Source organism: Crassostrea angulata, chromosome 2 (assembly GCF_025612915.1).
Source record: "Crassostrea angulata isolate pt1a10 chromosome 2, ASM2561291v2, whole genome shotgun sequence".
Classification (NCBI taxonomy): domain Eukaryota; kingdom Metazoa; phylum Mollusca; class Bivalvia; order Ostreida; family Ostreidae; genus Magallana; species Magallana angulata.
Window position 1 is genome coordinate 19,291,753 of NC_069112.1, and position 13,117 is coordinate 19,304,869.

At 32.7% G+C, this 13,117-nt stretch overlaps 1 protein-coding gene and 2 long non-coding RNA genes across 3 annotated transcripts; 1 reads left to right on the top strand and 2 right to left on the bottom strand.

The window, feature by feature from the left end:
* Window positions 1-1,388: 1,388 nt before the first annotated feature.
* LOC128170897 (uncharacterized) lies at window positions 1,389-3,441 on the top strand. Its single transcript, XR_008241934.1, has 3 exons — window positions 1,389-1,491; window positions 1,715-1,790; window positions 3,123-3,441. It is a non-coding gene; the product is annotated as an uncharacterized LOC128170897 (long non-coding RNA).
* Window positions 3,442-5,890: 2,449 nt separating this feature from the next.
* On the bottom strand, window positions 5,891-6,795 carry LOC128170598 (uncharacterized). Its single transcript, XR_008241871.1, has 2 exons — window positions 6,727-6,795; window positions 5,891-6,119 (listed from the first exon to the last, which is right to left on the bottom strand). It is a non-coding gene; the product is annotated as an uncharacterized LOC128170598 (long non-coding RNA).
* A 2,663-nt stretch (window positions 6,796-9,458) lies between these two features.
* LOC128170901 (uncharacterized) lies at window positions 9,459-12,875 on the bottom strand. Its single transcript, XM_052836656.1, has 3 exons — window positions 12,534-12,875; window positions 10,859-11,041; window positions 9,459-9,756 (listed from the first exon to the last, which is right to left on the bottom strand). The coding sequence occupies exons 1-3, from the start codon at window positions 12,859-12,861 to the stop codon at window positions 9,548-9,550; spliced, it is 720 nt and encodes a 239-aa protein (XP_052692616.1). The 5' UTR covers window positions 12,862-12,875; the 3' UTR covers window positions 9,459-9,547.
* Between the last annotated feature and the right edge of the window lie 242 nt (window positions 12,876-13,117).

Below are 13,117 nucleotides of genomic sequence, written 5' to 3' on the forward strand. Positions count from 1 at the left end.
TGGCTATTTGAATTGCACGCTCCTTTCTAGCTCAACTTCTTCAAAAACAGTTCCTACCGGAACCCCTGTTCAGTTGTACGGAAAATGTTTTGCTCGAAGGTACCATGAAGATGACTTGAAATCAACAGCCTTAACGACAGCAGGTAAACTGTGTTAAAATGCTTATATTTACATTCTACTGCGCTTTTCCATTTCATTCTGTGATCCTTAAATGCCTCTTAATTTAACAACTAATCACTGGATACTCAAAGGTTAAAATGATGACTTTTATTATGACGTCACAAACGTTGAAGGCTCTTAACTGCAACGTCACAAGCAAAATTCAAAGTTAACGCTTGTGGCTGTTACTGTGGCCCTTCCATTTATATTAACTTACCCTTAGGATAAGGTAGGAATTTTAAGGTATAAATCACATTTTCAGACACGACTAGAAGTTAAACAATGTAAATATAAGCATTAAATCATGATTTTTTAAAGTAAACAGTCTAATAACTGCAGCGATGTGTGCATACAAATTTCCAAAACGCGCGAACGCGCGTTACTCAATTTGTATGCACATACCACTGCAGCTATGAGACTGTATACTTAAAAAAATCATGGTCCAATGCTATATTATACAATATATATATATATAATAAGTAGAACAAGACTACAGAATGCATTTATAACCTATACCGGTATTTAAAACTAGTTTAAAAACGTCACCAACATATGCTTAACTTTTAATGTAAGAATAAATTTGTAAAGATGTCGTCGTTCAACGTTTATTTGCATAATTACATCTATTAAAAAATGCTTATTATTCGCGAGAACTTTAACATTGCAAAAATGTCGCAAATAATTCGCCATCTGATGTTTTTTCGCTAAAGGTAAGTATGAAAATAGTTCGGACTTGAAAAAAGATCTGATCGTTTTAATTGGTAATAAAATTACCCGAATTACCGGTCTTTTCAGGATCACAATGGGCGTATTTTTGGTAAAAATCATTAAAAAATATATTTTGAAAAAGGTTATTAAAAATAAAATGGTGCATATGTTTATTATTTTACAACTCTAAAAATATGTTTATGTTATAAAAAGAAGATTTAAACAAATTAATCTGTATTATTTAAATCGCATTAGATGGTTTCTTTGGATATCGGTAAGTATTATTGATTGAGATCGATATTGAAAAATTAGAATCTACAAACATTTTTGCTTTATGTCGAAATTTTAATTATTAATAAAATGAGTATTAATGATAAATTTCTGCTTAAAATTTGTAACTATCAATTCAATAAAAATTCATATCTTAAGGCATTTTATTTATTTTTTTTTGCGACTCTTTTAATGACAAGCAAAGACAAAAGTGTTCAAATTTTGACTCAGTCTAAGACTGTTTCGTGATCCTGGGGCAATGGGTTAATTTACTTTGCAAATGTGTTCATATGTTTTTCAGATCGACAGTACACCTTTTTTACCTCTCCATTTGTACCAAGAAATATTGCAAAGGTAACATGTATTTGATTAGCAAAGAAGTACATTTCTCAAAAGAAGTTTAATGTTTAAATCAATGGATTTCTATCACAAGACGTGTATAATTATCAAATTTTGATATCAATTTGGATGTTAAAATAAAATATTATTTTCTTTTTACTTATATCAAAATAGATGGTTATAATTAGCATGATTATTTTGACGTTTCATTCAATAATCCTTATTGGTTTACATTCAGGATATCTGTGGATTAAGCGGATCTTATCTTCTAGAAATTAATTCACAGGCTGAGTGGGATTTACTTCTGATACATGGTATGAGCAATGATTGCCAATAATTTCTTGATTTTAAAATATCGTTTTTTGCAGGTTCATTAGGTCATCAAGTTCACAAAGACACCATAGGCATATTTCTTGAAAGGGCGTTAACATTGTTAAATTCATTATCTCATTAACACGCAAAAATATATTTTTATGTATGTTTAAGTAGATCAGCCCAATTTTTAAACCAAAAAATACATCTATAAATGTAACCATCAATATTTTTATTTGCATTATAACCAATCGGCCAAGATCTAACAATGAGATGAAACAATCTTAGACTAAAGTCAAAATGTGTACACTGTCCTAATGCCTCAAATGAAATCAATGACAAAATTGAAATTCTATTAAAGGTGTCTATTATTACTTATTAGGTTAGTTACTGACACACTACGGAAATATATTGGGTTGATCAATCTCATAGATGGCGAGGCGAAGCCGAGCCGTCTATGAGATTGATCAACCCAATATATTTCCGTAGTGAGTCAGTAACTAACCTAATAAGTGGTTTGTTTTCCCGAGGACTATCAAGCGACATATCTATTCACAAATAGCGATGATCTACGTAAAGCCATGTATACTGGTATACAAGATGCCTAACATCTCGTCCAATTTAACTCATTTAAACTCTTCAAAATTTTCAATCTCACCTTTCAAATATTCTTTAAAAATCCTTGCTTCATCCATGTTTACTTACAATGTTTTGTTGCTATTCAATTTTATATGTTTTCTCCCTTTCCTCTGCAGAGATTTGAGCAAAATTTCGACGCTGCCATTTTGTTCTGCTCCAGACAAAACAATATGACGTCAATATTCTAAGGGCAGCTACTCTAATTTTTTAAGAATTCCAAAGGGCAACTACTCCAAATACTTTAAGAACTTACGGCATGCGGTTTATGTATTAAATACTATGAAATGTCGAAATGAGTAAGCGAAGCGTCGACCAATGACGGCCATATTGCCTAATATTATTTCTCACAGAACAAATATAGAGATATATGAGGCAATCACGTGCTACGTTTAAACCAATGAAAATGTGACATTTCAGTCCCAGGGAAAACAAATATATGTATTGAACAAATTTTGACGTCTTACTGTTCCATGATCATGGAGCCATCAAAACCTTTGTTAAAATGATAAAAGGGAGGACATTTTTAAGCTCCTAACAGTATTCTTTGATCCAAATATTCGTCTGTTTAAAATAAATTGCTAAAATGAAAATACGAATATAGATGAAATCTACGAAAATCTCTATCTATTATGAAATAAAAAAGAAGTATGCATTTTGATCATGCCCCTAATAAATCAATAATTCATCAATTGTAGCTCCAACGGGGTTATTTTACACTGGGGCCACAGATGAAGAAGACAGAGGGGTGTTTAAATGGGAGACGGCAGGTCAAAGAATGACGTTCTTATATACAAGCTTGTACACAAATAACCGAACCATCGACTGTATTGTGTTGGGCAAATACAACAGTTTGATGTCCCTGCTCACATTTGAGTGTACCATACAAATACCGTTTGCCTGTGAAAAGGAAATATAGTCAACAACAGTAAACAAAGAAAAAAGAGAGTTATCAGGTTTTTTAATACGATTGCAATTTGATGATGTTCAATATTCATGTTAACATCCAAATAAACACAGAAGCGTTCAAACATACAATTGGACGCTTACAATCATAAATTTAAGTATTGTTTTTGTGGCAATATATTTATGTATGTTCAGGACATCAACGTACAAATTTTATGTATACTAGCGGAAAAAAGAAACTGTGCATTATAAAATTTAGTATAATTTTTCTATATGTATTGTTTGTATTAATGAAATTTAAACAATCGATAATGGTAATGTTTTCGACAATATCGGATGGTAACCGTCCGGGTGCACGGACTTTTTCATGGTTAGTGAGCACCTGTTGTTTATCGAAGAATTTGTACGCACGAGTTTTAAGGGCCAATACTGTTTGGAATAAGAACTGTAAAGAATTTGTTTTAACTTTTTTTGTTAAATAAATCACTTTAGTTTCAACAAAATTTACCCCTATGTCATGCCACGACTAAACGAAAACCAACGTAATCGTGCTGTTGGGATGCTGAAAGCTGGAATGGCACAGAATACTGTAGCAAGACACTTTGGAGTTCATCAGGACACTATCTAGTCATTATGGTGACGTTTTCAACAATCTAGCAATACTCAGGATCGACCGCGCTCTGGGCGACCTCGTGTGACGTCACGTCAACAGGACAACCACATTAGACTTGTGCATCTGAGAACTCCTTTCCAGACCGCAAGTTTGACTGCCCAAAACATTCCAGGGCTTCGACCAATTAGTCCAAGAACTGTGCGTAATCGTCTGCGCGAGCAAAACATCAGACCAAGACGTCCAGCGGTGCGCCCAGTTCTGCTTCAACGCCATTGTACCGCCAGACTAGCGTGCTACACACGACATCTGCGATTCAGAATACATGACTGGGCCAATATTCTGTTCACTGATGAATCCAGATTTCATTTGGATACCAGAGACGGCCGTTGTAGGGTGTATCGTCGCGTTTGGGAGCGTTACCAGGACGCTTGTGATGTGCAACGTTGACAATTTGGTGGAGATAGTGTTATGGTGTGGGGTGGAATATCAGCACGTGGAAGGACCCCTCTACAAATTGTCAATGGAAATCTCACCGGCGTACGCTATCGAAATGAAATTATTCAGCGTCATGTGATACATTCATACAGAGACACAAAATCACATCACTCTGCAGCAAGACAATACAAGGCCACACGTTGCACGTATAGTCAGTGACTTGTTTGTTCAACAGAATGTCGATGTCTTGCCTTGGCCAGCTGTTTCCCCCGATTTGTCGCCGATCGAGCATATCTGGGATGAAATGGAAAGACGTTTACGCCGTTAACCTAATCAGCCAGTGACATTGGCTGATTTAGGCCAGGCTTTAACCAACATCTGGAACAACATCCTTCAAGCATTTCTGAACACTTTAGTGGCATCAATGAGGCGTCGCTGTCAAGCATGCGTGAACGCAAATGGTGGTCACACGCCTTATTAATTTTGTTAATTCAATTTCAAATAACAGTGACTTTCGAGTGTGCTGAGTATTCGACGTTGACATTAATGTTTTATGAGATTTTGTAACGAATACACGTGTTTACAGTATTAAAAAAAAATTGTTCATTGTAATTTTTAAATTTGTTTTCACATATTAAATAATGCACAGTTTCTTATTTCCGCTAGTATAATTTTCGATGCAACAGTGGACAATGCAAGACAGTTACTCTTGTATTCTTTGGTTAAGTATAGGTGCAACTATTTTTTTTTTTGGGGGGGGGGGGGGGCAAAACAGCTTTGAAATCATTACCGAAACCATGTTGAATTGATTTGAATATATCCAGAAAAATATATTATCAAGTGACAAATATGTTTATTCTACTGTTGTGTATGCTAAATGTGTACATTTTCAGTTATGAATTTTTTCTTTAGGTCTTTTTTTTTTACCTTACAGATATTTTTTTTAAAAAATAGCTTCTATTGTAGATTAAATATTGGAAGAATAATTGCCGAAATGTTTTAAACAATACATGACTCAGTCGATTTTAAGAGTTATTACAGACACTTCCGGATAAAGTAAATATAAAATATATGACGGAATATATTTCTCTTTCTATGCATGATTCAAACTCTAACGTACCAACGAATATTATAGCCATTTGAGAGCATTGACCGCCCATCCTTTTTAAAAAACAATGTAAAGAAGTTAAAACTCTAAATTGTACATAATCAACAGTACAGTAAAACTCGTTTAGTACGAACACGGATATTGCGAATTTACGGATATAACGAAGTCATCTTGGATCCCCAACTATGTAAATTTAATGAATTTCTTATACGGTTATAACGAATTACGGATATAACGAAGTAATTTCCTAGGTCCCAGTGACTTCGTTATAACCGAGTTTTGCTGTACACTTCTTAGATTATATAGGATTTTATAGCATTCAAACTCTAACGTACCAACAAATGTTATAGCCATTTGAAAGCATCGACCGCCGAGCGTTATTTGAAAAAAAAAATGCAAAGAAATTGAGATAAATTCCTTTATTAACACTTTTAATTGCACATAATCAGATGTAGAATATTTTGATCAGTCCTCCAGGCTACTTGTGTTCTCGAGGCTCTCCGTGGATCTTCTGTACCTTTTCTTCTCCCTGCTCCCTCTAGATCCGCTTCCGCTAGAACCACTTTTTTCGTTGCTGCTGTCAGATCCGCTCCCACGTTTACCATTGTGATGGTGGATCACCTCAACACGTGTCTGGATACGTATAAAAATGATTTAAGACATGTGCTGTTATTGTTTGTGTGCGATTGGTATAACGGCAAACTTTGGGGGTTTTTTTGTTTGTAAAAACACTAAAGACAAATTGAAACATGAATTTTAAAAATAAAACCGTAAACTACTACCCCCCCAATAAAAAAAAGAAAAAAAAACCCCCAAAACCATATAAATATATATAAACCATGCTCTGAGTGATATATAATGATATAAAATGAGTGGTATATATATATATATATATATATATATATATATATATATATATATATATAAGAATCGATATTCTGTGGACGTGTTTTATTCTGTGTTATATCTACATAATTTTTTGCTTATAACTCATTCAATCATACCAATTCTTGTATATTCTAAATACACATTTATTGATGATTGCTTCCTTATCTAAGATGTATGGTGGTGTCATTCCCGTTTTTTAAAATTAAAGAGCATAATATAGTGTCTGAATTTTAGGGTTTGTTGGTTTTTTTTTGGGGGGGGGGGGGGTTAATTTATTGACAAGAAAATTGCCAAAAAATGAGAATAAAAATTAAAATTTTAAATTAAAAATAAATTCATAATTCTGACTTACCTTTGCATACTCTAGAAAATTAAAGTGAAAGGTCAAAAATATAAACTTTATAGTTTAACCATCTTAACACGCTGAAAGACCAATAGTAGAGCGTTATAAAATGCAGCAACAATAAAAATCACTTTATAGATTCTAGTTCTATAGATTTGTAAAAAAAAAAAAATACCTCCTGCTTGTACAAGTACCAGTGAAAGGCACAAAATGGCGACGATAATTTTTAGATGCATTGTTTCGTATGTTCTAAACGTCTAAGCTTTGTCTATACCACAGTCTCCACAGTCTCCTGGTCTCCGCATTTTATAGAAATACTCAAATTAATCCCCCATGTTAAGACTGAGATAACATACTAATCGCTCTTTTGATATCGTGTTATGTTTGCATAAGCAATCGACATTGCGATATATGGACATAAATTTTAACACCTATTGATCAACCATGCGTATTGTTAAGCCATTCAATCCATACTCAGCAAATATTCAGAGCAGAGTGTTGTCATATATTAATGTTTTACTTTTGTATTTATCAATACAATTCTGTTGAACTAAAACAGAATTTTTAAATTAGATGACTATTTTTTAGTAACACATGAAATGCGGCAACAACGAAAACTGTAATGAAATATGTAAACAGAATGGTCATTTGGTATAGCACAGACTTCCTTAGTTAAAGTTACCTCACTAATTTTCAAATTACATAACATAAGATGGCGATTTAAATATTTTGTTTAATTGTTTGAATCAACAGTTTTAACTGGATATTGTATAAGCTAAGTGGTTAAAGAATCGTGCTGGTAAACCTTAGGTGTTGAGCTCGAATTCGCGTCTGACTTTTGTTCTCATTCCCTGAACTATTATTTTGGAATGATATTTATTTTAAAATCTAAAAACATTTTTTAAACCATGCTTTAAGTCATAATCAAATATTTTTAGCGGATTAGAAAAAGTCTTTCAAGGTGTAGAGAGCCACCTTAAAGACACAGTCCAGTTCGATTTTTTTTTTAAATAGATCAAATTTATTTGTAAAAACTTAAGGAACTACTGCATATTTTGTGTTCAGTCTACAATGCTGCTATCATGAATATCATGAAAGTTAATTATACAATCTTATTTTACCCTATATTCTGTATCCTGCATCTTTTCATGCAAGTAAGCTTGATCCTAAATGAATCTGAAGTTTTTGGATTTAGTTGTTGTTGTTGTTGTTTTTTATTTAAAATAAATCCCAACAGAAGTCCAGATTTACAAATGGGAAATAATACCATACTGTGCACACCTTTTGCTGCAAAAATGTAAAACTTGTTATGAACGAGGCATGATGCATATTGTTTCTCGTCCTTTTCCGTTCAAGATAACAAGTGTCGAGAAATTACTTAAACATCATTTAAGGAATTTGAATAATCAGTAAGCCTATATAGGGCCTTTAAAGCCTTTTAAAGACGTTCAATTGTGTCTCTGCTTTTGAGTACATAAATGGTTACATTTCATTAACAAAAATATGAATAATTCTACTACAGTTATTGCCGAGATCAAAGAGATGCCGCGGACATTATTCTCCAAAATACCACGAACGTCATCGGTAAATTATCAGATCAGAAATACCTATTTATCTCGCACTGATCATGAAAGTACAACTTCAAACCGTAAAAAGTTTTAAAACCATGTCAATTTCACGTGTTAGTTCCAGTCAAAACGATGTGTATTTCCTCAAATGTTTATTTTTAAGAGATCAATGCGGCTGTTCCTAGGACCTCCCTAGCACATTTTCACTGCGTGTTTTTGCATAAATATATATAACATATAGTAGAAATAATCGTATTAAATTGCCCTTAAAATATTAGGAATATGATTCAAAGATATTTTATAAATAAAAGAAGAGTATTAAAAATCCAAGAAAAATTATGTCGTCTGCATGTGATTCCTCTGATCGATACACATGTAAACATTACTAACGAAACCGTTGGGGTTACCCGGAACAGCCGTCAAAATGACCTAGATTCGCTCTCTATAGGAGAAACGATCTGTAGAAATACTGGGCTGTTAGTAGAATAGAAATAAAGTTCTTGTTATCGTGAATGTTGCAGAATAACCTTCGAGGTCGAGAAATGTTGCTTTGAAATATAAAAGCCGAGGCGTAAGCCGAGGCTTTTATATTTCAAAGCAACATTTCTCGACCTCGGAGGTTATTCTGCAACATTCACGAAAACTCGTACTTTATTTCTTAAGTTGATGTGACTTAGGAAATTTCTTTCAATTAATTTTTTTTCATTTAATTTATATCCAATGCTAGTAATTTTACATTAAGTACCACGATGTATTTCGATGAAAATGGTGGGAAATGCGATTTATCTGTAAGTTGCACATTCAGTGTAAAAAAGTTATAATAAATGTTTCGAAAGAAGTTCATTTTGAGTTACATGTAAGTTAAGGTGAGTGTATACAGTTTTGAAAGCTACTTTAAAAAAAGGATTGATTGCATGATTCAACTCCCTTAATTACTGGCCAAGGTATATATTTTTTCTATATTTTTTTAATATCGTCGTTTAGCTATGCTAAACTAATGTATTAAATCAAATTTCAAAATAAATTAACAAATTCAATGTCAGTTGTCAAGTTACAATTGATATGCAAAAATACATGATACACAATTCTGTATTAAAATGAAAAGTCTGTGTGCCTATATTTAAACGTACATACCCCCCCCCCCACACACACACACGCGCACACCCACCCGCAAAGGAGAGAAATAAAATACAAAGCAATTTACTATGTAAATGATCAAATTGGGAAAAAAAAATCAGACACACTTTAAGTAATTAAGAGGTCTAATAAATTGACGTTGTTGGTTCACAAATAACGCCATTCACATCTGCTACGTTAATACCGGTCTCAATAAGAGCAAAGCCGTCGACCGCAAGAATATCTCCAAAAATAAAAAGCGAGTCCGCCGCTATCATGTTGTCGTCAGTCAGCCACAACATCAAGAAGTCGTAGAATGGTCGTCCTTGAATAGCGTAATTTCGAAGGAAATTTTCTATAATAATGATAATACATATTGAGGTAATGACAATAATTTCTGATATTAATGATGATGATGATGATGATGATGATTATGATGATGATGATTATGATGATGAATGATGATGACAATAATAATGATAATGATAATATTAATAATAATAATAGAAGTTATAATAATAGTTCATGATGATAATGGTGATGAATGAATGAATAAACAGATCTTTAGATCAATCAATCAATCAATCAGAAAAAAATGTTGATACATAAAGTATTTTCTACGTTTTGTGATGGCATAGGATTTTTCTCTAACAAGTTGTGTGTTTTCTATCCCCAAGCCTTGGCGATGAAATAGAAATCACTTAGCGAGTTGGATAAAAATTCGTGTGTTTTCTATCCCCAAGCCTTGGCGATGAAATAGAAATCACTTAGCGAGTTGGATAAAAACTCGTGTACAAAACAAACTGTTTAACTGTTTCTTAAATAGTGAGGGGTTCTATTTATCACGTGTTTTGATAATATGTTGGTGTGTGTAAATCACTTTCTTTAAGGATTTGTATGCCAACCTCTTAATTTTAATAAAAGAAAGAAAAATATATTGTGACATCACCGCAGTGTATCATAAAATAAAATATAACATCTGCGATATTCAATGCTTTTGGAACTAAAAGTAAATTACATTTATAATGTAAACAAAAACATCACCTGAACTTTATTTAAAAAACAAAAAATAGTTAATTCTGTATTTCGCTTATAACATAACAAATAACGCCAAAATTTTGGTTGTCTACTATAAATGCCTAACTGCAGCATTGTTAGAATTAAAAACGTAAAAAAAATAAACAAAATGAAATCCTGCATTGTGATTCAAAGTTGCATTTGTTCGTGCTATTACTGTAATCAGGGTTATTTTCATCCTTCTGCACTTACAAACGACTTTGCCTCGTCTTGAATTCGCCCAGACTTAATTGTGTTTAAAGAGAGATGATTAAAGACATTGAAATTCGCCCTGGCTTAAATTTGCCCTTTGACAACGATGGCGAAAGAGGCAAAAATAGAACGGAGGCAAATATTCCCAGTTTACAGTACAATAAAACTGCATGTACAATGAATCTTACCAAAGGCGTAGGTCTTAAGAATATGTGTTCGAAGGAATTGTAACTGCTCAATCCGGTACAGTTGTCCACCAATATCCGTGCATTCTTGTTTAATGTCTCCATACGTATTCAAGGGATTCCTCCGTCTTTTGTGGATGATGCAATGACCACGAAAGTTTAGAAATGGAGGGAAACAGTGATTGACTACAAGAGTATCCATGTATAAAAACAACAGTTAATTGTAATTGAGTGATTGTATGAAAGGCAACGTAAAAGTTTTCATGCAAAGTAACAGTACACGTAATACATTTTACCAGTGGAAAGGTTTGGAGGAACAGTTACGTATGAATATTATTAAGCTAACGTGATTAAGAAAATGCATACTAGTATAAATGAAAGATTATTATTTCGAAACATACATCCGTCTTCACCAAAAGACTATACAAGGACAAGTCATTTTAGTTAATAACAGCTTAGATTTCTTTATTTATGATTATTTTACTAAGTAATTATCATGAGTACCAGTACAAGAATAGCAAAACGGCATCTTTTGATTGATGTTTTCATGATTACACTGATCATATTCATAATAACTGTTGAGTACTGTGGTTTCATTTATATTCAAGGGTATCAATTTTCGTGGATATAGTGAAAGTCACAATTTTAAAGATACGTAAATTAGTGGCCAATGACCCTATCAATACAAAAGGTAATAGAAATTGCATTTCAATGAACATTTAATTTCGTGGATCAACTTAACAACCAAATCCAAGAAAACTGGTATTCAACGAATCTTGATGAAACAACAGTCTTAAAAAACAAAAAACAAAAATAAATAGTGTAAAACTCGGTTATAGCGAAGTCCTAAGGACAAATGGATTTACTTCGTTATATCCGTAATTCGTTATATCCGTATAACGAATTCGTAATAATAACTCTAGCGAATTCACTATATACATTTTTACTTTCACTAGACTATAATTTTTGCTAATTGAGGCTTAAAACATAAATTGCATTACTTTGATACCTTAAATAATCGGATTGTGAATTGAAAAAATTATATGAATAAAAAAGCATTCAAACTATTATGTTAATTGGTAGTGCAAAGTTTTGAAACTGTAAAGAAATTCGTTATAAAAGTGTTAAATTTTGCTATTATTCACCGCTACGGGACTCAATATCAGTTCACTGTATCCGTAAGTTCGTTATATCCGAACTAGTTAAGACCGTAAAACTTTGCAAAGTTTTGTTAATAATTTTACCGGGGACTTAACAAAAATTCGCTATATCCGAGAATTCGCTATATCCGTGTTCGTACTAAACGAATTTTACTGTGTAATGCACTTTATTTTACTGTGTAATGCACTATATTTGGGTCCTGTTCCTTAATCATCAGTTTTTTTAAAGGATTGATTTAGCCAAACTAGGATATGTCAGGAAGTATATCATATTAGTTTTTTTGTGTCCTGTTCCTAGAACATCGGTTTTTTAAATCAGGAAGTATATGATATAAAAATTGAAAAATAGATTGACTATTCTTAATGCATAAACAGCATTCTCTGATTTTAAATGGATTTGAAAATGAATATGTAAATTGAAGCTGTTATGGAAAGTTAAGTAATTCTAATCCAAAAAAAAAAGTTGTTAAAGAATCTACAAACTGAAAAACACGCAACATTCCTTTAAAATAACATACCTTGGTTGAATGGTGCGCAGAACCAATCATCTTTTTCGACATCAAGGTCACCATAGCTTAGCTGACATTCTGACGTAGTTTTATCATACCTATACGATTTACAGGTTGTCTTTATGCATTCACCTGCGCATCTTATAGAGGACCTACACCTGACCGTTGTATAGCCAGGTAATACTGAAGTCGATCCATCTTGACAATTTATTTTAGTAAATGTTTGAGTTTTTATACCTGACAAAGCTTGCATGTTGTATCCCGTAACGAAAGGTATTAACAACAAACAGCATCCAAATATTCTCATCATATATTTCCTAAGATTAATTGTGATCATATTTGCTTTACAACTGTCAGCAACATCGATGGCGTTTGAAGGGCAGCCACCAAACATGATCCTCTTTATAAACATGTGCAATGAAAAGAGCAAAATTAATATTTACATAAATAGGATATATGGAGATGTTCTTTGATAATTAGACTTTTCATAATAATGAAGCAGTGTTTGCCTCACATGATAAATCTTCTTTTTCAGAATTATTGTACGGGAAATACGATTATACATTACTGACGAACTTAATGTTGATTTTTTC

What these genes read in the sequence shown, in the direction of transcription:
- LOC128170901 (XM_052836656.1), bottom strand. Translation starts at nt 12,861, where the DNA reads ATGATCACAATTAATCTTAGGAAATATATGATGAGAATATTTGGATGC. An exon ending in CTGCGCACCATTCAACCAAG is followed by an intron (nt 11,042 to 12,533) that starts GTATGTTATTTT and finishes ATACTCTTGTAG; the next exon opens with TCAATCACTGTTTCCCTCCA. An exon ending in TCTTAAGACCTACGCCTTTG is followed by an intron (nt 9,757 to 10,858) that starts GTAAGATTCATT and finishes TCATTATTATAG; the next exon opens with AAAATTTCCTTCGAAATTAC.